The 27,978-nt window shown below is 42.6% G+C and overlaps 1 protein-coding gene across 2 annotated transcripts; it reads left to right on the plus strand.

Moving 5' to 3' along the window:
• Positions 1-16,209: 16,209 nt before the first annotated feature.
• Positions 16,210-27,558, plus strand: LOC136771536 (class II histocompatibility antigen, B-L beta chain). 2 transcript variants are annotated; one of them, XM_066723892.1, is made up of 6 exons: positions 16,210-16,415; positions 18,545-18,817; positions 21,436-21,717; positions 25,716-25,829; positions 26,278-26,304; positions 26,689-27,558. In XM_066723892.1, exons 1-5 carry the CDS (start codon positions 16,238-16,240, stop codon positions 26,301-26,303), a joined length of 873 nt encoding a protein of 290 aa, XP_066579989.1. In that variant the 5' UTR covers positions 16,210-16,237; the 3' UTR covers position 26,304; positions 26,689-27,558. The 2 variants fall into 2 exon arrangements, with proteins under 2 accessions (XP_066579989.1, XP_066579990.1); XM_066723893.1 differs by lacking the exons at positions 16,210-16,415; positions 18,545-18,817 and having other exon boundaries at positions 21,312-21,717.
• Positions 27,559-27,978: the final 420 nt, after the last annotated feature.

The raw sequence follows: 27,978 nt of genomic DNA on the forward strand, positions 1-27,978 counted from the left end.
ATCATGGGTGCTTAAAACACAGAATACAGTTGGGTAATAATTCGGTTCAGTGGTGCCTCAGTGTTGATCTCTTATATTAATGATTACTATAATCATCATTATAATAGGGGAGTAATAGTGTGTTTTATTATTTATCTTCAAAATGTATGATCACCTCAACCATAACCATATCTTTAAAACAGGGAAATGTGTTCTTGTCCTTTTCAGTTCCCTAATACCTGGTGCCTGTTCTGTGGTAGAGCTGGTTTTATGAAGAGCATACATTATTTTTGTGTGTGTGGTTCATTATTAGGTAGTACTTAATACATATAAATGCATTACCAATAATATCTCTAACACATTAAGCTTTATCACTGGATAATTAAATACCTATTAAATAGTCTGTAGATATAATTGATCAGATTATTACATTTTATTGAATGCTAATTAAGTATCTATAGATATGCCAAATTAAATTTACACTGATGTGCGACTGGACAAGCAACAGGAATCGATTTTTAAATTCTACACTGTTAATTAAATTAACACAGCATACACTGATATTGAATCATAAAAGGAATTGGCTTTAATTTAACACAGTTGTGGGATGCTTCCTTTACCTTATGCAATGATAAATAGCAATTCAATTGATGTCTTAATAGCTCATTCACTAGATCAACTATAATAAAAGACAGGATCTTCTTTGCTATCTGAATATCTGAACTCAACTGGAGGTTACTGGTACTTGAAGGCAGTATCACTGGCGCTCTGAGCACACGTTGATCAGGCAACTAGATATAAATGAAAAAGGAAAAATACACACAGCAACCAAAAGTGACAAGATAAATCGCCAATACACCCAAAACAAACAAAATGCTTAGAAAAACTATTAATTGGAATTAATAATTACATTTCGGAAATGCATAACTCGATTACATGACACTCACTTCCGGAATAAATACCCCTCCTTCAGGTTATCGCTTGTTAACCTGTGCTCGACTCCTGCTCTCCTTCCGACGCCGGACAATTACTTCACAATGGATTCTTCTCTGTCTTCTGCAGCCGACTCCCTCCAGGAACATCTTCCGTTCTCCATCCTCGACTTCTTCCTCTCAACCTCAGTGTTGCGCATCCTTGCTATCTCCGAAAGCCCCAGCTCTTTCATCGGTACACCAGCTCTGTCTGTGACAATCCAACTGCGCCCGGCAGTCCCCGCAGCCCCCCGCACGCCCCATGGCACCTCCCGATGACGTACCTCTTCCTGCTCCCTCCGGCACCCCGTCCCCTGCCCCGCAGGTTTCTCTTCCTCTCGCTCCCCCTACCACTATTCGCCATTCTGCTCATGTCCCACCGCCCCCCCAACACCGCTGTGTCCATGCTTGTTCCTGTCCTCCCTTCTTAACCCCGTCTTCCACCCACCTCATCCTGACAACAATACCTCCTTTTTCAGATATAATAAATCACCCTCTGCACCTCTGGCTCGCTCACTCACTGGACTGCATCCTCCGAGGTCTCGCCCCCAGAACTCTCCACTCTTACTGGTCTGCCTGGAAACTCTTTCCATACTTTCATGGATCATTCAGCATTCCCTTTCCAACTTTCGATCTACTAACCTTCTCTCATCACATCAGCTTCCGTAATTCGCATCTCAGTCTCCTCAATCAAAAAATGAAACTCCTCTCCCCAGCACTCGCCTAGCTATCACGACCGCCACGCTCACATACATTTGGCAATTAAAAAGAGATACCACTCATCTGCTACAGACCTTACACTCTCGTACTCGCTTTCTTCGGTTTCCTGAGATGCTCCGAATTCACTGCTTCCATTTCCCATATCAACCCAACTATCTGTCCATGTGTTTCGGACCTCTTTCCTGATTCCAACTCTCTCATATTTTGCCTCAAATTAAGCAAAACAGACCAATCGGGAAACGATGCATTCATCTACTTCTTCAAACTCAACTCTATCATCAGCCCCTACGAACCTCTCACCTCTGTTACCCCAAGGAGCCACATCTGCTATTCATTGGTGAGAAAGGATACGTCATAACCTGACACTGGTTCCTCTACCATCTCCGGCAGATGCTGACACAAACCGGGTTCACCAACGAACAATTCTAGATTATTTTCACATCGGAGCCGCCTCTTCCTCTGGACGCTGGACATCTGATGCTTGTGAATCACACATTCGATCCAATTTCCGGCACCTCCAATTAGCACAGACTTTACATTTAATTCTGCGCAGGCGGCACAGGGACTTGCCTCGCACTTTTTCGACCCGCCTCCAGACCATTCCGACAGCCAAGAGTAAGCCTAACCAAACCATATGCAACCATCCCCCCACGCAAACATAATCAGGGTTGTCAAACTACTGAAATCTCAAATAAGAGTGTAAATTAACTTGATCTAGTGTGGTCAGAAAAACCTATCGCTAAACCCAGCATGTCTGAAGTAACCCGTTAAACAGTACTGGGTCAGTACCAGCAGGCCGGAGTCTGTAGGCGGTGGCTCTGAAGGTTCACCCTTCAGGTCCAGCTTATTCAGAGCACTGTTATCCAGGACCCAGTCTGACATGACTTGGGGGTGAGCAGGAGGACCCTGCTGGGGGTAAAACACGATTACATTTAATTACGTGAACCCTGAACAGCAGATGCTCCATTTTTAAATGTAAAATGTATCAGGAAATATGATAACCCTTTGAAGAGAATCTCTGAAAGGAAATAACCCAGAATCCCAACCATCGTGCCTCACTCTCTGTACATAAACGGATACAACGTGCCTCCTGTGGCTGCACGTTCACACACTGTCCTGTCCTCCTTATACACATCCGAGTACAATTTGACAGGCAGATAAACGCCTTCCCACATCAACACGCTGGAGACTGTGGTTTGACTGAGAAAGGGTGACACTAAAAATAAAGGGCAGTAATCACTCAGATTGTCTTATTACATAGGTTTGCTCATAACAACACACAAGGAAACAACTTAGAAATGAGCTGAGGCACATGGTAACTGAAGTGTAGATAGTGTTGTGTGAGGCCTAGAACAGCAATAAAGGAAACTTCCTATAGTAATAAACATGTGACATACAGGGTTAATTACTTCATAATATGTTTACTATATACTTAACAGAAATAATAAAGTAAGAATACTAACTTGTATCGATAAACTGAACCTACTGCAGTACTAACAACACTAGAATGCTTAGCAATCAAAGGTGCACTTCAGAAATAATCATTGATACAGTATGTTAATCAATCAAAGAATGCAGATACGTTCCAACCATGCTACCAGAGCCATAAACGTTCGAAGGACTGAGAAGACACTAGTACTGTACTGTAAAGGCAATGAAAACAACATGTACCATCTTCCATGAGGCACTGAACTTTGACCCTTGACACATGACAGCGAAGATCACATGAATGAGCAGATCGCATACTTAGAATGAGCAGCAGGGGGAGACAAAAACACCAGAAAAGAAAGTGATGTGCATAACAGAACTCATCCTGTAACTGAACACAGTATTAGATGGGACTGTAAACATTCATGTTTAAAACAGCTGCTCGATTATTACTGATAGAGATAGCAACACATACATATGGACTGTAATCTGGGTCAGGTAGTAAACTGTCTCATATCATTAGAAAAAAATGCCAATTCTGCAAATAAACCGATGATGGCACTGAGCTAGGCGGAGTGATTGGTGCAGACAGTAACAACGCGAGGAAAGCAGTGCAGATGTTTGCCTTCATTGTTCACTGCACTTCAAACGTCTTTCACTTCAGTTTTCAGTTCAGCGCCAGACAACAAGCCGCACTATGGAGTCCCCGTCTCTCTTCACCCCTCTGCTTCAAGTTTCCACACGCTGGATTCAGCTGTTGCTTGTAGTTTCATTTTTAATGAGCTTAAAAAGTACAAACGGCAGAGCAGGTAAGTCAGCCTTGATTAATGACTTTTAATATGATTTTGAAAACATCAAGACCAGAGTTCTTTTGAATGTCAGTGTGAAGCTTCACCAGATTCACTAGATTTGTTTTATTTCCCATGATGTTCCAATGTTACTACAGATAATCTGCGAAACACATAACGTCATTATTGTACATAAACATTAATTGCAAAAAACTGAATGAATAGTAATTTAAACACCGTAAACCAAAATTATCATAAAAACTAAATAAATACTTCAAAAGAGTGGAGGTCCATGCATCCCTTTGTCTGTTTGTATTCAATCACTTCGGGTACACAAAGGTATGTTCTAATCAAAGAGTAATTTCCTAAACAGTCAGGACAAAGAATGCACTTATTAAGCAGGGGTCACACCTTCACCAATTTAATATCCATGAGAACCACACCTGACAGTCAAGAATAATTTACTTTGTTAGTCAGAATAGGAACAAGAACTGACAGAACCAGTTTAAGCAACTCAGTATACCAAGTTTCTAAAATGCATGAAGCTGGGACAGAGTTTACATCTTAATTAGAAATACATTATTAAAATAAAGTAACCAAAGGCTGTCAAGTATAGAGTGATGAAAAATGAAAATTAAGCTTTACAGAGGAAAAGTGTGAAACAGCAGGTCATCTCTTATGAAGAAGTAGCGGTGGCATTGGGGCACGGGGGGCACGTGACTCCCCAAGTTATTTCCATTGTTCATATTTATATCAAACCTATGTAGAAACCATCAGTAAATATGATTTCTCTTACATGATCCCTCGCCACTTCAGCTACATTGTGCAGTTTAGCGACAGCCCCTTAATCGCACATGCGCGTCATCGAGTGTGTACCTGGAGCCGCCGGTGTCTCTGTGGCACGTCGTGTGTGAGACAGCAGGTCCAGCATCACACTGGACAACACTGATTATTACAACAGGCTCTTCAACATTTCCCTTTGCTTAGATATTTTAGTTTATCTTGCTTATTCGGTGGCAGTTTGAAGCATACAGACAAATTTGTTGGTACCCTTACAGCTCATTTAAATAATGCTTCATTCCTCCTGAAAAGTGATTAAATGAAAAGCTATTGAATAATGTATGGATCCTATCCAATCTGTTTCTGAATGTTCCCAAATTGTCTCTTCAGCCACATCGCTGGGGAGTTTGTTCAGATTGTGACGCCTCTCTGTGTGAAGAAGTGTCTCCTGTTTTCTGTCTTGAATGCCTTGAAGCCCAATTTCCATTTGTGTCCCCGGGTGCGAGTGTCCCTGCTGATCTGGAAAAGCTCCTCTGGTTTGATGTGGTCGATGCAGTGGCAGCCCGGACTTTGGAGAGGCCTCCCCGCAAGGTCAGAGCTCAAGGCCCTGCCCCCCCTCAAGATGTATCTCCATTTATTAATCTATTAGCTTACACTGCCTCTCACGCCAATAGACTGTTTACCTTTAACTATACATATTCTGTAATGGAAAACAGAGAAATAAAAAGCAATTAGCATAACTCCAAAACCACAATCGCGTAAGCAAAACGGACTGCGCTATAGCCTATGGATCATTGTTCAACACCAATGACAGCGCTATACTACAGCCTCCTGATTATTGAATCAGCACCAAGGACAGCGCTGCCGCCGCTATGAAATAACACACGATCAATGGAGGGAAAGGAAAAAAAAATCCTGACTAGCAGTAAGTAAGAATATTTATTGTACATAACAGGCAATTTGACTTGGGTTGTTTAGCCTGCACACAAATTAAATGCATTACGTGAAAGTAAATAGACTAACACAAAATAAAACTACAATCATTCTTCATGGCCTGTAGGCTATTGAGTCCTTTTCAAATGTTAATGCTTCTGAAAGCTTCTTCCTTTCTAGTCTGTCTAAATTATGATGTAATCTTTGGGTGTTTTGCACAAGCTTGTTCAGACAACAATTTATTGCTCCGCTTTTGAGCATCGCTGGCATATTTTCTTTTATTCGTGTCTACCGTCACCTAGCGAAACAATGCTTACTGATTAGCAATTTTGAAATTGGTGTTTCAGGAGGCGTAATGACGTAATGCACGCAAGATATCGTCGCTGTCGGACGGAAACCTCGTAAATACAGTGCACCCTCAATCCTCCCTCACATTACACCACACATTACTGAAGATCCAAATACACCTGTGGCTTTCTGTTTCTCCTGAAGGACCAGGTACAGAGACCTCGCCACTCACCATCATATACCTTCTCTTGAGGAGACATTCGAGTCAGATCTGTCTCCTCACCCCGCCTCTCCACAGTTACTTTTGGATGTCATTATTTGGACGATCAGCTGTAGAAGTAACGTTTAAGAACAAAGGCAGAAGAAATGTTCAGTAGACTATCTAAATATGTGTTTTTTTGTCTTTGCACCAGTCATATCATTTTCACACACAAAACATTATGCACATGGAGATTATGTACGGTCATGATATTTGTTGTATTTTTGATATTTTATAGTGAAACATGCTTGATGGTACAAGCTTTGATAATGAAAGGGAATTTGAAATCCCATCAGTCAGTGAGCATTACAAAGTAACAGACACCGTGCATTCATCAGACTCGTGTTTGTTAGTACGTTTAACATTTGTCCATGACGTGTTTGTCATTTGTTTGGAAAGGGATAAACAACATGTGTGTCCTGTGGCCTTTTTACTTTAACCTGCTTTACTGTATGTATAGATACATATTCGTATTGTAACAATTTCGAGCTTACAGACAAACATTTATTTTATTGCAGTTTTGGTTCAAATGTTGGAAAAAGAGCAACATGAACTGACACAGAGAGATGCTGACCGAGAAGAAAGCAGGGGCGCCATGCCGGACTCCTTCCAACACAGCGTGGGTGGACAGACAAGGGTGCACACAGGGGGGTCTGGGGCACACAGGACAACACACACAGGCACATTACTGGACATAACTGTATCAATATCAACCAAATCCCCCCAGTCCTGTGCAGCACAGTCTGTCACCTACGGGGGGGCGCACCCAGCATGCCTCTGTCACCCTTTGCAAATTCTAGAGCAGCCCCCTCCCCTCAACGCAGAGCCGTCTCCTGGCCAGACAGCATTACAATATATTAAAAGAGAACAAAGGCAAAATATGACAACACAATAGAGAGTTAACCATTCTCAGTCCATGTTACATGCAACTGCTACAAGCATGCAGATTTAAATTGGACATGTGAGAAATTAAACACATTAAATTAAATAATATAAATTAAATACAGTCTGTGTAATATATATATATATATATATTTTTTATCCATGCTTCCTCTTCCACTGTTTTTAATAGTGTGGATGTTTATGGAGATTTTATTTCTTTAATTAATCTGGTCTGCCTCGCTGCTGCTGCCACAATAATATTGAACTTCTAAGGGCCTTATTTACATTTTTTGTTCTTGGGTAGTAAGTGTTATTTCCTAATTGCTTATGCCTCAAAAGTATAGAAAATGACTATTATTCCCCACAAACGTTGCTTTTGTGACCAGGACAGTGATATGTTAAAATGTACCTATTTCTAATGAGAAAACGGGTGAATTTGTGTCTTTTTGTTCACCTAAAGTCAGAAAAAAACATATGAATCCGAATTAACATGTTTTTATACTAAAGTAATACAAAATTACTACAAAAGATTAAGAAGTGACTAGTTTTTCGAGATTTACGATTATACTGTAATTTACAGTATAATCATAAATCTCGAAAAACTACTCACTTTGGTCTTGTTTGATGTCCATTAATAACTAAGTGATCAAGGATCCTATCCAGTCTATTTTTAAATGTTCCCAAATTGTCTCTTCAGCCACATCGCTGGGGAGTTTGTTCAGATTGTGACGCCTCTCTGTGTGAAGAAGTGTCTCCTGTTTTCTGTCTTGAATGCCTTGAAGCCCAATTTCCATTTGTGTCCCCGGGTGCGTGTGTCCCTGCTGATCTGGAAAAGCTCCTCTGGTTTGATGTGGTTGATGCCTTTCATGATTTTGAAGACTTGGATCAAGTCCCCACGTAGTCTCCTCTGTTCCAGGGTGAAAAGGTTCAGTTCCTCAGTCTCTCAGTAGGACTTTCCCTTCAGACCTGGAATAAGTCTGGTTGCTCTCCTCTGAACTGATTTACAAATGTATAAACAATATGCTTGCACTACATGACAAATCTATCAGCAATATACTGGCACTGAATTACAAATCTATTGCTAATATACGAGCACTGCACTACAAATGTGTTGGCAATATGCCGGCACTGAATTAAAAAAGGAGTTGCCAATATGCTGGTACTGAATTACAAATCTGTAGCCAATATGCTGGCACTGCACTACACATGTGTTGGCAATGTACAAATTTTAATACATTACAATTGTAATTCCTCTACTCCAAGATCATAGACATCCGCAGGCTCTTCAACAGTTCCCCCTCCTCTCCATCACACCCAAACCTCCCACCGATCAAGCTTCCTTTTCTTCATTCTCGCCTCTCTCAGATGCTGAAGTTTCTGCTCTCCTCCTACGTCACAAACCTACAACGTGTGCCCTGGACCCTCTCCCTTCTCACCTCTTCCAAGCAACCGCTCCTGATCTTCTCCCCTTCATCTCCTCCCTCCTCAACTCCTCACTCCTCACTCTGCATTTAAACAAGCTGCTGGTCATCCCACTCCTCAAGAAACCAACCCTTGACCCCACCTCTCCTCAGAACTACCGCCCTGTCTCCCTACTTCCCTTCCTCTCAAAGATTCACGAGCGGGCGGTCCACCGTCAGCTCTGACTTTCTGTCCCAACACTCACTCCTTGATCCTCTGCAATCCGGCTTCTGCACAGCTCACTCCACTGAGACGGCTCTCCTGGCTGTCACTGACTCCATCAGCTGTGCTCGGGCGGCCTCCCTCTCCTCCATCCTCATCCTCCTTGACCTCTCTGCAGCATTTGCCACTGTCGATCACTCCATCCTCCTCTCCTGCCTCGCTGACCTTGGAATCTCTGGGACTGCTCTCACCTGGTTCTCCTCCTACCTCAGTGACCGGTCCTAAAAAGTGACATGGCGAGGCTCCTCATCCACCCCCCAGCCTCTCCTCACAGGCGTTCCCCAAGGCTCGGTCCTGGGCCCACTCCTATTCTCTCTCTACACTCGCTCCCTGGGCCCCCTCATCACTTCCCATGGCTTCTCTTACCATTTTTACGCAGATGATGCCCAGATCTTCCTGTCTTTTCCCTCTTCTGACCCTCTCATCCACTCTCACATCTCTTCGTGCTTCTCTGCTATCTCAACCTGGATGCACTCACACCACCTCAAGCTCAACCTCTCCAAATCTGATCTCCTGTTTTTCCCCCACTCTTCCTCACCTTCTGCTGACCTCCCCATCTCGATCCCCTTGGAATCCACCACACTCTCTCCCTCTTCTTCCGCTAAGAACCTAGGAATCACCCAATATATTTTTTAAAACAAAATCTCTTCAGTATAATGAAAACTTTGTTGGCCTGCCTTTCTGTTCTAGGATTTGTCTCCATCTAGTATTGGCTGTTAGTATGCAGTATTAGAGTAACTTCCTGTGTGATCGGTCTTAATACAGTTTACCCGGAAGTACTATTCAGTTGTTTACATCCATGCATAATATGTACATGTGTTCAGGCCAATTGAATATACAGTAATCCATCATTTATAACAATTACTGTGGCATTAACTATACTAACTAAAGCATTTAGTAAACTATATATTTTGCTATAAGAAATGTACTCATATACAACTTTCTTTGCATTTTCTGTATTACATTACATATCTGTATTAAGATGAATGAATGAAAGCTAAAAGCAAATTGTTTTATGTTGTACTTTTAGTTGTGTATCACTACCCTGCATATTTACATTGTTTACTGTAGCGCCTCCCCACGGCCTCAAAAAGAAGAAAGAATGTGTCTGCTATTTAAAGCTTAATCTTACAATCAATATTGAATTAGTTATAACCAACTACACCAATTTAGAATAATTATATTCCAAATATTTACGGCACAGGTTATTTTATAGTCAGGAGACAAGTTATTATGTGGGAGTCAATCAAACAATGGAAATGCAAGGAGTAAATACAATTTATTAGTTCTAATAAATAACTTTAGTTCAAGTAGTCAAATACATCCAGTCGCACTGTACATGTACACAAGTTATTACAGGTATTAAATAGAAACAGGAATTAGCAACCGTACACTCGCTATATACTTTAAACCACAGGTATATACAGATACACACATGCGGCACACCTGTTCTACTAAAAGGCACCCCACCCTTCACTCACAGCCACCTCACCTGTTATCACTCAGCGGAAAACCTGGATAAAAGCCATCCTGATCAGAGGAAAAAAGGATAACAGTGGAGAGACAAAGAACGATTGAATGGACATTGAATTTGGACTCAAGTTTGCATTTGGATTTACCTTTCAGGTCTGAGAACAAGGTCCCTCGGTAGTAGACGGCAGAGATAGAGAAGTGCAGTAAAGGGTCAGAAAGGAACTTAAAATATTTACTATCTTTAGTGTGTGTGTATGTAGCACTTACCTGACCGTGAGCGTGTCCTCCCTCTGAGCCTGTCTATCATTTCTCTTTCCCTTTTCCATTGTTTAAGTGTTGGCTGCATCGATGATCGGGGAGGACCTGCACCCCTGGGCAGGAACGGGAACTTGGGACCTGCATTATTATTGCCACTGGATTGAATCAGGACTAGCTATTTCCCCATTTGTTGCTTTTTAGGGTTTAGTTTTAGGATTTTAGCATAGCTTATTTTTGTAGCTTTTAGTCATTTGTACTGGTTTGAGTATTTTATTGCCCAGATAATTAAAGGCAATTTGAACTGTTTTAGATTAGGATTGAGCCCTTGGGAATCGCAGACTTCATGCACTGCTAGTTGCCCCCCCCTGTTCCTGATTTGTATTGTGGATATTTCATTGTGTAAAATAAATCTCTTATTAACTTCCTGAAGTCGGTGGTGTATGTATGCGAGATCTCGCTGAACCTAAATGGGGAATCCTGGGTGGTAGCAAGTCCCCATCTCGCATGAATAAACTTGGGTAGTGTAGTAGGACTAGGTTTGGGTTCAGTGTTCACTACCACCCGTGACATATCTCCACAAGGGTTTTGTGTTTTTAGGGTTAAAGGTGTTTGTGGTCAACCATGGTAAATATAGCTGGCAAACCCGTGAGCCATGTGCACCCCATCCACCTTGCTAAAACCGTTTAAGTAGGGACCCATTTTGACCTCAGTGTGATTTAAAGCGTGTCTGATCAAGATGTTGTCCCAGGCAGTTAGGTATTCCAGACACTGTATGGAGACCGTCAAAGGTTTTTTTTGTCTAGCCCGGTAGTTGTCAGAAGTGGTGATGGCTATGGTGTTTTTCTGTAAGAAATTGGAAACGTGCATTACAAAGGGTCAAGACCAGAGTTCTTGATGACCTCGGCTTGTAAACTGACACAGGCTTTTTTAAGGATCACCACATTTTTACAATAGGCGGCCATCTCTGAAATCAAAAATAACCGTATTGTACCATTTAAAGAATTTGACCCTCTCATGAGACATCATGGTCTCAACCCCATAATACGAGGTGGGCTGGCAGGGACCCCTATAATTTTGCGTGGCCTTCGTATTGAAAAAATGACAGAACCAACCTTTCTCCTGAGTCTCAAAATCCAGAGCTTTAGGCAAAGCGTTCAATTTCATGGGGAAGAAATTCAGTGAGTCGATGTAACGCTGGATTATTATTATTATTATTATTTTTATTTCTTGGCAGATGCCCTGCAAAGTGCAAGAATACAGTTCAATAAAGGCATCAAGCATTACAAATTCAATTTACATTAAACATAGCAATTCAAAATATAATACACTTTACAACTTCCAATTTACACAGGCAAGTACAGTAAGTGAGGTCCTACATCCTGGACGGTGAAAGCTAAGTGCTGTCAAGATGTAGGGTTAAAGTCAAGGGCTACGGGAAAGGGAGCAAGGAGGAAAACAATCAAGAACAATCAAGAAGCATAATAAAACTGTGAAGTGCTATCTTACAGGGATTAAAAAGGTACAGTCTGAAAAGATGCATCTTGAGTAAGCGCTGGAAGGAGGTCAAGGACTGTTTTGACTTCGGTGGGCAGGTCGTTCCACCATTTAGGGGTCAGGGATGAGAAGGAGCGGCTCTGGAGGAAGGGGAGTGGAGAGGAGGCAGAGTTAGTCTTCTGGCACTGGAGGAGCGCAGTGGTCTGGAGGGGATGTATGGAGAGACGAGTGACTGAAGGTAGCTTGGTGCAGTGTGGTCGAGACAGCGGTAGGTCAGGGTCAAAGTCTTGAACTGAATGCGTGCCGCTATCGGGAGCCAGTGGAGGGAGCGGAGCAGTGGAGTAGCGTGTGCGAATCGTGGCAGAGAGAATACCAGACGAGCCACAGAGTTCTGGATGAGCTGGAGCGGCGGGTAGTGGATGCAGGCAGGCCGGCCAGGAGGGAGTTGCAGTAGTCCAGGCGGGAGAGGACCAGTGACTGGACGAGTAGCTGAGTTGAGTAGTCGGTGAGGAAGGGACGGATCCGGCGTATGTTGCTCAGGAAGAATCTGCAGGTACGTGTCAGCGTGGTGATTTACTGGGTGTAGGAGAGCGCAGGATCGAGGGTGACTCCTAGATTTTTAGCGGAAGAAGAAGGAGAGAGTGTGGTGGATTCCAAGGGGATTGAGATGGAGAGATCAGCAGAAGGTGAGGAAGAGTGGGGGAAAAACAGGAGATCTGATTTGGAGAGGTTGAGCTTGAGGTGGTGTGAGTGCATCCAGATGGAGATAGCAGACACGCAGGAAGAGATGCGTGAGGGGATGAGAGTGTCAGAAGAGGGAAAAGACAGGAAGATCTGGGCATCATCTGCATAAAAATGGTAATAGAAACCATGGGATGCGATGAGGGGGCCCAGGGAGCGAGTATAGAGAGAGAACAGGAGGGGGCCCAGGACGGAGTAGATCAGGAGCGGTCGCTTGAAGGAGGTGAGAAGGGAGAGAGTCCAGGGCACACGTTGCGGGTTTGTGAGGTAGGAGAAGAGAGGAAAGCCCGAGAGAGGTGAGAATGAAGAGGAAGCTTTGTCCTACAGAACACAATAATAATAATAATGATAATAACAATCAATTTCTTCAATAATCTTCAATAAATGTATTTATTTCCTTATTGATTTTGTAATAATCATATTCAAAATCAAGATTATGCCATGCAGTACAATCAGCAAATATGGTTTTATTATTATTATTATTATATTGTTAGTTGTGTATATATATATATATAGTCTATGCTATACATCACATTGTATGTATTACAAATGGACATTAGAACAATGAAAACACAATGGAAATATGTATGGTTATTAATGCCAGTATTTATTCATGCAAATATATGAAACAGTATATTTTACTTATATTCCACTGTTTGACGATGAAGATCTTGCAGCCGATTTTGTTTGCATAATGTCTAAAACTCCAGAACTACACAACTTTGTTGTGAGAATATGATAATTCCTGTTAGAAATTTAGGCTCAGTCATTGCCCTACAATTGAATAATGATCTCATTAACCATGATGCACAAAGGTCCCAGAAAACATCTAATATGCCTTTTGCTGATGAATTAGTTAACATGAGTAAGCACTGATTATGTTTAGTTATAATATTGTAACAGGATAGCTTCGTGAGTGAGCAAGGAAGGCTCTGACACAGAGTGAAGGTAAACCGTGGTCTTTAATTCTCATTTGCTTTACAAAGGCAGAACTGCTACCCTAGAGAAGAATAAAGGGGGTTCTCTAACACAAATGGACGCACTCAGGGGTAGAAGGAGATCAACATTAAAGCGAATACAACACAAAGGGAAATGGACAGATAAACTTATGACATTACACAGAAAGGGGTGAACTCACATTTGAACAGTAAAAGAACAAGTAGGTACAGTTCAGGGGTCCATTTCCCATCAGACCCTGCGGGGCTTCTGCATATGGATGAGCCTGGGCGGTTCCGACTGTCCGTGACTGTCACAATATCAATATTTTAACAAAGGTATGTTAACAAAGGTATTTAATGTTATTTCATAAAATCATTACATTTGTCGTGGAAGATCTGGTGACTACTTTGACAACTCTTAGGATTAACAGACATCTAAGTATGTCATCCTTGAAATGAGTCGTGTTTATTCATGTTCACCAAGTCATTTGTTCACGTGAGTTACTGCCTCCGATTATTAATTAATTACCATTACCTAATTATTATTCATGACTTACTGATGCATTAGTTACTGGTTTGTTCATGTTAACTAACATGTTAGTAAATGTCTGATAAGGGGGACTTATTGTAAAGTGTTACCCTCCTACAACATCATAGTCACCCGCCAGCACTGTGGCTTCTAAGTCCAACATCTTGTTCCTTAGACTCCTGGCATTGAGGTACAAACACTTCAGGACTTTCCTACCAGCAATTTCCCTTTGTTTTCTTTCCTTAGAGGAACATCTCCCATTGTCAGAGCTCCCTGCCCCCCTGGTCCCTAGTTTAAAAGATTCTCAATTTCTCTGCACATACGCTCTCCCAATGCATTAGCCCCCCTTCTGTTTAGATGTAGACTGTCCAGTTTGTACAGGTCCCATCTATCCCAGAAGAAAGACCAATGCTCCATAAACCTAAACTTTCTAATCTCTGCCTGTCTCCCTGGCCTGGCACGTGGTATCGGAAGTATTTCAGAGAAAACTACCATAGAGGTTCTGCTCTTTAGTTTTGTTCCTAACTCTTTAAATTCGCCTTGCAGAACCTCTGCCCTACCTTTTCCTATGTCATTGGTTCCAATGTGGACCATGACCAGTGGATTCCCCCCGGCTTTGGCCAGTAGCCCGTCTACTAGTTTAAGGAGATCTGCAACCTGAGCACCAGGCAGGCAAGATACCATGCAGGTCTCCTTGTCACTAGAACACACTGTGTGATCTACACCTCTAAGAATTGAATCTCCTACTATAACTACCTCCCTCTTCTGGGGGGGAGTGGGCACCATGGTGCTCTGGTGCTCAACTGCCCTCCCATCACCCTCTGAGCCGTCACTGTCCAACTCGGTGTCCAGCAGTTGGAACCTGTTGGGCAATTCTAGCTCTTGGGTTGTCTCAAACAAACAGAAAACCTATGTTCATTAGCAACAGGGGTGTTCCAAATAATCGCCTCAGCGTTTGGAACTAACTCTTGTAGGCTTTCTGTAAAATAAGTTTACAGCTCTTAAAACTGAGGCTATAGATGAATTTACACAACATGAAGAGAACTCGTGCTGAAACATAATAAAGAAAATCTGAAGACTTACCAAAACATTTATTTCAATGGAAGTCAGTGATGCTATTTCCAGACATTTGAGCTGTTCAGTAATCCGCTGGCTTCTCCAGAATCGATGGACTCGAGTAAGGATGCCATGGCTCTCCAAACCCTTATTATTTATACCTTTGAAAGTGCAGTGGTGGGGTTTGGGTGTTTGTTTTGATCAGACATGCTGGCGCTCTGTGCTATATTAACATGTCACCCACCGACCAATAAGCGCTCTCTGCAGTAGTTTCGGGTGGACGCCAGTCTGTCTATCACCTTTCCAAACACTGTAAATATCTGACCGTCTAGTTTATAAAATTATGAGACCCTTAGGATTAAACACTTTTGGATATTAAAAGCAGTTTTATTGAATTGGCTAAAGAAACCCTTTAAAAATAAATACAACCTCTAGACCTTAAATCTCTCCAATACCGCTACTTCATACAATCCCTAAGAGAAAGAAAATACTCTGTAGAAATCAAATTACTAAAATATCAGTATATAAAATATCAAACTATCTAACAGTTTTATTTCTGTTCACTGTTTTAGTGTCCCAGTTTTAGGGGTTTGAAAGCTCAAGGATGACCCCATACATTTGAAAACCCTTTGTTTCAGTGAATGCTTTAACTAATATTCTGTCTTTTAAGCCCTGCCAAGATTGGGGTATGTTTTGCAGGGAAGTTAGAAATACTGCCGGGTAAACCCTTCGGTTTTATAAAAAACATGCTTGTTTGATAATAAACTGAGGCAGAAACTAGCCAAAGCAGCGTTTACCCCCCTAATTTGTATTTTGTCTTTTGTTACATGGTTGATGAATTATATATGATAAAACTGTATAACCTTTTTATGATATCACAGTTTAGGGGAGGGTGTTAGGGTTTTGAATCCATGATCAGACATGTATTGTTATTGAAAACCAAAGCCATCTCCTGTGCCTTCAACCCCCTCCCCCCAGGAGCCAGTCTCCCTAGATACACATGCTGTCATATCACAGCTGTCTTTGATTAGTGCTGGATGCACACTCAGACAGTAAACTGTGTAAAAGTGCTCAGTAAAATCAGAGACTCTCACTCCTCTCCTCACATTCAACACTCTTGTGCAGACTCTATCCTTACTCTCAGGATGTTGCCCCTTCAGCTGTTGTTCTTTTTTGTAATGTTTTCTTGGGACCATCTGAAACACTTTGGAGTGGGTAAGTTAGTATTTGTGCTATTTAAAATTTGAATTATTTGCAAGACAAACATAATGAGAATTTGATATAGCAGAATGCAGTACTATAAACTTAATTAATCAGTCACTCTATAGGATGTATGATGTTCAAGGTATTTTGCACAATTGAAAATTAAAATGGAAAGAATCAGGGTCTCTAGGATGGGATTTCTTCAGAAAGGAGGCAGTGCTACTGCCAGCAGCTGTAGTAACAAGGAGGGCATGAGGAAATGCAGGGGTAACACTTTCTGATACGTTTACATGGGTAACCATTATTAGATGTTGTATAATGTTTTAATAGATGATGAACAACAAACTGTAAAAGCAAATAAACGTATAAATGGAAGCATTTGTCTGTGTATTAACATTCAACACTGTTGTTACTCAATAATGAATAACAACCTTGAAATGCCTTATGATAGTTGTACATACATTTTATACATTTTGTATTATTTCTGCATACATAAAAACACCTGCGATTACATTCGGAGTTGATTTAAACCGGGGGTTAAAGTTTTTATTTGATTCCCCCCTCAGTAATAAATAGTTTTGAAATGTACTCAGTAAATTAGCTTATTGACCTTCAACACAGCCTTATTAGCGTGCTGTAGGAACACAGAAACTACATAGAGCTCAGTTTAAATACAAGTACAATATGTTTTACTTTTGACAGATATGAACTGTGGCTACACAGCACATTGAAGAAAAGGCAGGTTAATTAAACCATAAGCGACAGAGAAAATTGGTTAAATGAGCATAAACATACACTAAACCTGTATGGGTGCTTTGGAAGAAAACAAAGCTTCACTCTGAGGTTGGATTGCAGAATCAGTCAAAGTAGATTATTCAAGCAATTGCAGGGAGAGAGTCAACAGCCTCAGAGTTTCCTCTGACAGTCAGAGCAGCGTCTCTGCACACAGCAGAATCAGTCAGCTTGTATAGGCAGTATCTTACATGAACATCATTCAGATACCGTCCTTATATGGTGATCATGTAGCTGTTTCCTTCCAGAAACAGTAAAGGAGCAAAAGGAGAAGTATTAAACAGTCAAAAATAGTTTACTGGCAGCGTACAATTTGGCAGTTGCTAAAATAGATAAACTGTTTAATTTCGAAATATCCCTAACACCTGTCCTCATGCACTCTGAGTGCACCAAATCTGATTACTATTGACTTTGTTTCAACAAGGGGAACTGTGTCAGAGACCTGGACCGAGAGGACTTCCTCTGCCCTCAAGGCCTCCTCTGTCTCCCCTGAGGCTTGAGTGGTACTGGCATTGGTGGTTGTTTCTGCACTGCTGGGGCCGGAGCTGCAGACAGTGGTGGCGAAGCCTCTAGCATTTGGTCTCTGTGCACATTCAGGTGGTCCCTGTGCCTGTGTCTCTGTGGGGATTGACATCCTCAAGAGGACAGGGCAAGAACAGTCTTGGCACAGGGCACCCCCTGAGTAATGAATAATACCAAAATTAAACAAATATTTTTTCCAGACACCACATGAAGGACATTTGGTGGGATTTAATTTCATATGGAGACAAGAAGCTGAGCCCAAGAGAAAAATATAATTACATGTACATGTAATTAACATAGAATGCATTTTCATTTTTCTCTCAAATTTCTTCACCATCATTTTTTTTATGTACAAGACTGTCAGTATGTGTGTGTGTGTGTGTCTGTTACTGTGTCTGTGTGTGTGTGTGTGTCTGTTACTGTGTCTGTGTGTGTGTGTGTCTGTTACTGTGTGTCTGTGTGTGTGTCTGTGTGTGTGTGTGCATGTCTGTTACTGTGTGTGTGTGTCTGTGTGTGTGTGTGTGCATGTCTGTTACTGTGTGTGTGTGTCTGTGTGTGTGTGTCTATTGCTATAAGAGAATACAGATACAGTGCAGTTCAAAATGTAATACAATTATAAGTTCAATATTTTATACTTGTAAAGGGAAGATATACCCATGTAACCTTATTAGAAAGTGTTTCTGAATAATTGTATACCAAATAGTTTATGATGCTGACTTATATGAAGCTTTAATCAAGTGTAACAATGTAAAATCCATTTCCTTTATCATAAACCTTTGTATTGCACAAAGCGCTTTAACACCTTTATAATATTTTCTCTGTTTCAGGGGGATATGCATATCAAATGCAAGTTTTGTGTAAATTTAACAAAGGGAAAATGGATGAACTGGTCTTAATAGATCGCCAAGTTTTTAATAAAATTATGATTGTGGAGTATGACAGCAGGGTGGGTAAGTTTGTGGGTTACACTACATATGGGATGTACATTGCGGAGAAATGGAACAAACAGTCACAGTTTCTGGCAGAATTGAGGTTCTACCGGGATGAAATCTGCAAACCCGGAGCTGAGAACGTCACTGACACCATATTTGATAAAACAGGTGAGCCTCAGCTTTGTACACACAAATAAAACAATTTACTCCCACTTCTTTGTAGACTATGCAACTTAAAATGTAGATCTCTAATAGTTACAATTTTTGGCAGCAATTTATCCCACAGGCTTCATATACAGAAGTGTTCAGACAGTAGTTTTACCTAAAAACATTAATGACAAACTCATGTTACAGTAGCACCCCTGAGTGCTAAGGACAGCACTCTACCTGAGAGGAGAAGACCTTTCACACCCCACTTCACACGGCAGGTAAAGTCAGAGTGGAGCTGATCTGCTCCTTTGTCCCTGAACAAGGGCTGTGAGCAACACTCTGGATGAGATCTGGCTGTCCATCAGTCCGCACGGACAGGACAGGATGGAGAACACACCTTTAAATCTTCAGCTCCCACCATCTGAGGACATTCCCCCTACTCCTGTTGGAAGACAGGGGCAGTTTTTGGTGGTCATTCAATGGGCAGGGAGCATCTGCACATCCCTTGGCCCAATGACCCTGCCCTTCCCCCACGTTCAATGTTCAACAGAGGACAGCAGGTGCAGCAACCAACACAGGCCCTCCCGCTGTTCCTGAGTCTCCTTGCAGAGCTGCAGTCCTCATGGGACCACCTGGCAATGGCCCCTGCCCCAGCACGGGCAGACGAGGCCTTTAGCAGGACACGGTGTGAGTGCAGCAGGATTGACTGACTTCCCGCAGGTTAATTCCACCATTGGTTCACCACCTTGGTCCCCTTGCTCCCCCAGTCTGCGGAGCCCTAGGACCTTGCTTGCCCTAACAGGTGGGGCAGGGTCACTGAAAACCTCCTCCAGAGGGCCTGTGCAGCCCCTATGCAGCCCCGCCGCCTTAACACTGAAAGCCTGCTGGCCCTCTACATGGCCAGCCTGGCCGAGGCACCCCCGGCGGGCACTGCAATTCCAGATGCCACAGTGCACGCAGCAACGATTGCTCCCTGGCAGCCATGGTGGCAGCACACCATCAGCGAGGCGGATACCAGACATGGATAAGGCCCACTTGATGGACTAGCCCAAAATGCTGGAGGAAATACTGAGCCACTCCATATAGGAAAGAGAGCACTCCCGACAGCTGGCACAGGCCTACCCCAGCCCCCCCCCCACCCGGCCGACAACAGGAGCTAGAGGGCATGCTTCCAGACAGCAGCCCCGCTCCCCTGCTGACCTTTGCCAACTCATCACCGGAAGCCTACCAAGGCCCGCTGCAGTCGATACCGGGTGAACCCCCTCTATCTGCCCTCTCTGCCTCCTGTGCCATGGCCCTGAGACATTCTAGCAGTCTCTGAACCACCCCTCAGCAACTCTCAAATTGGCAATCCCACAGGCAAATGAATACAGTTGGCTACTCTCTGCAGTTTCAGACCTGTCTATCCCACTTCTGTGGAGTGGTGTGGATGTGAGTTGCAATGTGTAGCTAAGTGCCTTCTCCAGGGCAGCACGAGGGATTCATTGACCCATACTTTCTAGTGCCCAAGGAAGACAAGTGGTGTTCCTCAGACTTCAGCACTTCCTGCCAGTCCAGCGGGACAGATGTGTTGATTCGGATGGACAACACAGCGGTGGTTGGCAAGGAGGTCTCTGGTCGCCTAGGCTCTACCACTCCGTCAATGCAGTTCACCTGTCTCTCCAACATGATGGCAGACCTCGACTTTGGAGTGTCGCCTCCACCCGCTGATGATCCAGCAGCTGTGGAGCTGCTTTGGCAGAGCAGAAGTGGACCTCTTCACCTCAGAATGGTTCTTCCCACAATAGTTCTCCATCAGAAACCACTCTGGGGATCGATGTGCTAACTCATAGGTGACCGCACTGTCAACACGTTTTCACTGTTCCCCCATCCTCAGTGGTCCTGCAGAACAAGTGACCATTCTGCTAATGGCCCCCAGGTGGCCCCACAGACTGTGGTTTGTAGATCTAGTTTCCCTCCTGAGTGGAGAGCCCTGGCAGCTTACCCTTCAGGTGGATCTGCTGTCCCAGGTGCAGGGCATGCTCTGGCACCCCAAACCCTGGCCTGCTCCAGCTCTGAGCCTGCAGTCCGTGCTCCTGGACAGTCCAGATGTGGCCCCACATGCCCCCTGTGGCCTCCTATCCAGAGCTGGATCAGTTGAGGCCCCTTAGCAGGTTCAGCCTTGGGGCAGGCTTCCTTACCAGTTCGCTGTCCACCTCCCATGCGGTGGTTTGGTTCTACTGTAACCCTTCTCGCTTTAGGGAGAGAATTTCTGGCATGCACTTTAAAAGTTTCATACTGAAACATTCCATATACGTGTGTGTGTGTCAGCATTTCATGTGTGTGTGTGCACGAAATATTTGAAATGTTTCCTAAACAGCCCCTCATATTACACGTTGAAGTCTTTAAATATCCATTACTAAATAATACTGAAGGAGCCCAGGTCTCATAACTCTCCCTTGTGGAGAGCCTTGATGTGGAGTCACATATATAGTACAGAGAACTGACAACCCACCTCCTCTTACTCTCAATTATACTCACCTGATCTAAATACTTAACACCTGCTCTACTGTGCTGCAAAAATATTTTAACAAAGTTAATCTGAAAGTTATATTTCAGTTTGAATTAAAACCATGTTCATCTGCTTTTGTTTCCAGTTGAACCCACTGTGAGTGTCTCTTGGACCCCAGCACTCAGCTCAAAGCAGCCCACCACTCTCGCATGCCATGCTTTTGGCTTCTACCCACAACAAATCAAGGTCACCTGGCTGAGAAATGGCACTGAGGTGAAGCACGGCGTGATGTTCACTGATCTGATGGCTGATGGAGACTGGTACTATCAGATACACTCGCACCTGGAGCTCACGCCCCGGTCTGGAGAGACCATCTCCTGCAGAGTGGAGCACAGCAGCCTGAAGGAGCCCCTGGAGATAAAGTGGGGTGAGAGTCCTGTCTACAACTCAGCCCCCCTCTGGCAAAAAACTAAATTAATTATATTGATTTAAAAAGGTAGACGTCACGTGTTTGGTAAATATGTGTAGTGTGTGCGATCGGAACTCCCTGCCCAGGATTCGAACCATGCTCCAGCCAGAAGAGCTATGCCTGCAGTGCATCAGGAAAGTATTCACAGCGCTTCACTACAGCCTTATTCCAAAATGGATTAAATTAATTATTTTCCAAATTATTCTACAAACAATACCCCATAATGACAACGTGAAAGAAGTTTATTTGAAATCTTTGCAAATTTATTTAAAATAAATAACAAAAAAAGCACATGTACATACAGTGAGGGAAAAAAGTATTTGATCCCCTGCTGATTTTGTATGTTTGCCCACTGACAAAGAAATGATCAGCCTATAATTTTAATGGTAGGTGTATTTTAACAGTGAGAGACAGAATAACAGCAAAAAAATACAGAAAAACGCATTTCAAAAAAGTTATACATTGATTAGTATGTTAATGAGGGAAATAAGTATTTGACCCCTTCGACTTAGTATTTGGTGGCAAAACCCTTGTTGGCAATCACAGAGGTCAGATGTTTCTTGTAGTTGGCCACCAGGTTTGCACACATCTCAGGAGGGATTTTGTCCCACTCCTCTTTGCAGATGCTCTCCAAGTCATTAAGGTTTCAAGGCTGACGTTTGGCAACTCGAACCTTCAGCTCCCTCCACAGATTTTCTATGGGATTAAGGTCTGGAGACTGGCTAGGCCACTCCAGGACCTTAATGTGCTTCTTCTTGAGCCACTCCTTTGTTGCCTTGGCTGTGTGTTTTGGGTCATTGTCATGCTGGAATGCCCATCCACGACCCATTTTCAATGCCCTGGCTGAGAGAAGGAGGTTCTCACCGGCACATGGCCCCGTCCATCGTCTCTTTGATGCGGTACAGTTGTCCAGTCCTCTTAGCAGAAAAACACCCCCAAAGCATAATGTTTCCACCTCCATGTTTGAGGGTGGGGATGGTGTTCTTGGGGTCATTCCTCCTCCTTCATACACGGCGAGTTGAGTTGATGCCAAAGAGCTTGATTTTGGTCTCATCTGACCACAACACTTTTACCCAGTTCTCCTCTGAATCATTCAGATGTTCATTGGCAAACTTCAGACGGGCCTGTACATGTGCTTTCTTGAGCAGGGGGACCTTGCGGGCGCTGCAGGATTTCAGTCCTTCACGGCGTAGTGTGTTACCAATTGTTTTCTTGGTGACTATGGTCCCAGCTGCCTTGAGATCATTAACAAGATCCTCCCGTGTAGTTCTGGGCTGATTCCTCACCGTTCTCATGATCATTGAAACTCCACGAGGTGAGATCTTGCATGGAGCCCCAGACCGAGGGAGACTGACAGTTATTTTGTGTTTCTTCCATTTGCGAATAATCGCACCAGCTGTTGTCACCTTCTCACCAAGCTAATTGGCGATGGTCTTATAGCCCATTCCAGCCTTGTGTAGGTCTACAATCTTGTCCCTGACATCCTTGGACAGCTCTTTGGTCTTGGCCATGGTGGAGAGTTTGGAATCTGATTGATTGATTGCTTCTGTGAACAGGTGTCTTTTATACAGGTAACGAGCTGAGATTAGGAGAGTCCCTTTAAGAGAGTGCTCCTAATCTCAGCTCGTTACCTGTATAAAAGACACCTGGGAGCCAGAAATCTTGCTGATTGATAGGGGATCAAATACTTATTTCCCTCATTAACATGCAAATCAATTTATTACTTTTTTGAAATGCGTTTTTCTGGATTTTTTTGTTGTTATTCTGTCTCTCACTGTTAAAATACACCTACCATTAAAATTATAGACTGATCAATTCTTTGTCAGTGGGCAAATATACAAAATCAGCAGGGGATCAAATACTTTTTCCCCTCACTGTAAGTATTCACAGCCTTTGCTCAATACTTTGTTGAAGCACCTTTGGCACCAATTACAGCCTCAAGTCTTTTTGAGTATGATGCTACAAGCTTGGCACACCTATTTTTGGGCAGTGTCTCCCATTCTTCTTTGCAGGACCTCTCAAGCTCCATCAGGTTGGATGGGGAGCGTCGGTGCACGGCCATTTTCAGATCTCTCCAGAGGGGTTCAAGTCTGGGCTCTGACTGGGCCACTCAAGGACATTCACAGAGTTGTCCTGTAGCCACTCCTTTGTTATCTTGGCTGTGTGCTTAGGGTCGTTGTCCTGTTGGAAGATGAACCTTCACCCCAGTCTGAGGTCCAGAGCACTCTGGAGCAGGTTTTCATCAAGGATGTCTCTGTACATTGCTGCATCTTTCCCTCGATCCTGACTAGTCTCCCAGTTCCTGCCGCTGAAAAACATCCCCACAGCATGATGCTGCCACCACCATGCTTCACTGTAGGGATGGTATTGGCCAGGTGATGAGTGGTGCCTTGTTTCCTCCAGACATGACGTTTGCCATTCAGGCCAAAGAGTTCAATCTTTTGATTCTCATGGTCTGAGAGTCCTTCAGGTGCCTTTTGGCAAACTCCAGGCGGCTGTCATGTGCCTTTTTCTGAGGAGTGGCTTCCGTCTGGCCACTCTACCATACAGGCCTGATTGGTGGAGTGCTACAGAGATGGTTGTTCTTCTGGAAGGTTCTCCTCGCTCCACAGAGACACGCTGGAACTCTGTCAGAGTGACCATCGGGTTCTTGGTCACCTCCCTGACTAAGGCCCTTCTCCCCCGATCGCTCAGTTTGGCTGGGCGGCCAGCTCTAGGAAGAGTCCTGGTGGTCCAAACTTCTTCCATTTACGGATGATGGAGGCCACTGTGCTCATTGGGACCTTCAATGCTGCAGAACTTTTTCTGTACCCTTCGCCAGATCTGTGCCTCGATACAACCCTGTCTTGGAGGTCTACAGACAATTCATTGGACTTCATGGCTTGGTTTGTGCTCTGACATGCACTGTTAACTGTGGGACCTTATATAGACAGGTGTGCGCCTTTCCAAATCATGTCCAATCAACTGAATTTACCACAGGTGGACTCCAATCAAGTTGTAGAAACATCTCAAGGATGATGAGTGGAAACAGGATGCACCTGAGCTCAATTTTGAGTGTCATGGCAAAGGCTATGAATACTTATGTACATGTGCTTTTTTTGTTTTTTATTTTTAATACATTTGCAACGATTTCAAACAAACTTCTTTCACGTTGTCATTATGGGGTATTGTTTGTAATTTAATCTTGGATTAAATTTTGAATTTGAATTTAATTTTGGAATAAGGCTGTAACATATCAAAATGTGGAAAAAGTGAAGCGCTGTGAATACTTTCCGGATGCAGTGTATGCCAGCCTGCTCCTGGTTACATCAATTGTAAGGAGGACGAGCCCTGTTACATGTATATATTAATGACTGACCGATGAATGGACACAAAATAAAAAAGTTGAATAAAGCAAGAAGAAAATACACAAACAAATATATAATTTACATGTGCTTATTTTTTGACGATGACCACAATGTACAACATTGAATGAAAAACTGAATCCCACCTGCACAATTGCAAATTACACACTCAACGATTGACAGTGTAGACATAAGGCACCTCTGACAAACAGAGACCTGCCAACAAGGACCTGGGTTCTGATTAATGATTGGCAGGCGGGTTGAAGCTTTAATGTAATAGCCCTTGACTGTGACCCTACATCTTGACAGCACTTCGCTTTTACTTTCCAAGATGTAGGACCTCACTTACTGTACTTGCCTGTGTAAATTGGAAGTTTGTAAAATGTATTATACTTTAAATTGCTTTGTATAATGTACATTTGAATTTGTAATGTTTGATGCCTTGTACTGAACTGTATTCTTGCACTTTGTATTGCACTTATGTTGTAAGTTGCCCTGGATAAGGGCGTCTGCCAAGAAATAAAAATAATAAAAAAAATAATAATAATAATAATAATAATAATAATAATAATAATTTGATCATAAAGAAACAAATAAACCTTGTTGTTCCAGATCCCTTGATGCCCGAGTCTGACAGGAACAAGATCATTATTGGGGCGTCTGGTCTGGTGCTGGGTCTTGTCATCGCAGCTGCGGGGGGAGTCTACTACAAGAAGAAATCCACAGGTAAAAAGGAGAAGATGTTACTTCATACTAGATGTGCTGGGAAATGTCCTGGTTTGTCTTACTTTGCACGTCAGTAACTTCGGATTATTTGAAGAAAGGTTTTGGGATAAATATTCTGTGCATTGTAAGAATAAATTATTTTATAATCACATTTTGTTTTTAAGAATATAAGAATACTGACGTCATAAACCAGTTTGGTCAAGAGAGGAAACTTCTGCAAAGTGTTAGGAAGGCAAATCACACAGCATTTTAATTATTTGTGTTTATTCTACAAAACAACTTTGCACATAGCCTGTATCCAGTTGTAAATATTTTCGGACAGTTTTGATTTCTAAAAACTATTATAATAAGAAAGCCTATTACAATGATATAACACACCCATATAAAATGCCTAATTTCACGATTGTTTTCTAAATTTTGGTTTATTTCTCTCTCTGTCTTGTAACAGGACGTATACTGGTCCCAACAAGCTAAGGTAAGACTCCACACAGTATGTTTAATCTCTTCACCACAGTTTCAGTTCACTGCATAAAACACATTCTGAATACAACCGTATATGTGTTAAATTGATGGTACTTCTGAGGATAATTCTGACAAACACTACTATAAAATATAACTTCTTGCTTCATAATTTAGAGTAAAAATGTCTGAAGGACTTTAGTATTTTAGTGTTTTACACCAGATTGTATGACTTGATTAATAATTAACCCCAAAATAATTATACTTTCCTACCAAAAATGCTGTTTTCTATATTCATAAAAAAAATAGGAATTGTAATAGGAATAGGGATTTTAATAAAAAAAATACCATTGTGTTTGTGGACCCACAGCTCCAGTTGAATTTGACACTTGTTTTACAGACACCTTCCAGCACATGCGGACAGGTTTAAAGGAAGAACAACGGAAGGGTTTACAGATGCAGAAACATATTGCAGTCATTCAGACCAAACATGTCAAATAAATGTCACCTGTGGAATTAAAATCCAGGTTTAAACTTGATACCTAATGTTGCAATTCAGGGACCTCATGCAACTACATTTGTTTGGGGAGGGGGGCACAGTCGGACAACAAATGACTTTTGTTACAATTCATTGGTATTTAATGCTTTAACTACCTCTATAGGCTACTGCAAGTTATTTTAAGTGTAAGTGTAGAGTAATGTACTGCTCTACATACGTATTCAACAGTATTGCTCCTGACCTCCTGGCATCTTTCGGCTCTGGTCTAGAAAGCATCTCTAACCCTGCAGGTCTGCCGAGTGAGTCCTCTCTGCTCCCACAAAGATTATCATTAGCTCAGTGAGGTGTCCTGCATCATGGCGGTTCTCAGACAAACTTCACAGCGGAGAAGCTACTGCAGGAAGTTACTGGAAGTGTAATAGCTTGTGTAACTTTGCTATTTCGTTGTATTCATTTAGCAATTATCCCTGCTGAGAAACTCAGAGTAGATATGACTCCCTCTCAAGTCTGTGGCTCAGAAGTCTGTATTCCTGCTCTGACATCTCCTGTATATCAGGCTGTACGCTGCCTCCGTGTGCTGATTTTGTGTAACTGAAGGAGGTGTTAGGCTACTTAATGTGTCATTAGTGTATTCAGTGCTAAACTGATACCAGTTACTGTTCAAACATCTTCGCTTGGTTCCAAACACAGTGTAAGGGTGGGCATCTAACTCTGCTGGAGTGGGACACTCTCTCATATATTCATCTCCTGCCAGTCGAGCTTTTGGCAAGATTAAACTGGTCTCTGTTTCTAAATAAAAAATACATTTAAAATGGTGTGCGTACTGTATTGTATAACTATAGGATCAATCAGGTAAATACATATTACTGCAAATGAGCTTTTCACACTCCCACTGTACTTTATTACTAAAGCATTGATTTGCTCTTGTTGTACTATTTCTGTTTTAACTGTCTCACCAATAATCAACACCTGCTGCCTGTCTGACCCTCACTGGTGCTGCTGACACTGCAGCTTCAGAGAGACTTCAGTCATAGGGGCTTTCAAACTATCCTAAAGTTCTCGGCTGGTTTGAATGAAAACATGAAGACCCTGTGGCTCCTCCCTGCGGCTCCTGCGTGCAGCTTCCCACTGTGGCTCCTCTGTGTGGCTCCTCTGTGTGGCTCTGGCACAGAGCCCTGTCACAGTTGGATT

Source organism: Amia ocellicauda, chromosome 15, assembly GCF_036373705.1.
Source record: "Amia ocellicauda isolate fAmiCal2 chromosome 15, fAmiCal2.hap1, whole genome shotgun sequence".
NCBI lineage: Eukaryota > Metazoa > Chordata > Actinopteri > Amiiformes > Amiidae > Amia > Amia ocellicauda.

What these genes read in the sequence shown, in the direction of transcription:
- LOC136771536 (XM_066723892.1), top strand. Translation starts at nt 16,238, where the DNA reads ATGCACACTCAGACAGTAAACTGTGTAAAAGTGCTCAGTAAAATCAGA. An exon ending in TCTGAAACACTTTGGAGTGG is followed by an intron (nt 16,416 to 18,544) that starts GTAAGTTAGTAT and finishes TCTCTGTTTCAG; the next exon opens with GGGGATATGCATATCAAATG. An exon ending in CACCATATTTGATAAAACAG is followed by an intron (nt 18,818 to 21,435) that starts GTGAGCCTCAGC and finishes TTTTGTTTCCAG; the next exon opens with TTGAACCCACTGTGAGTGTC.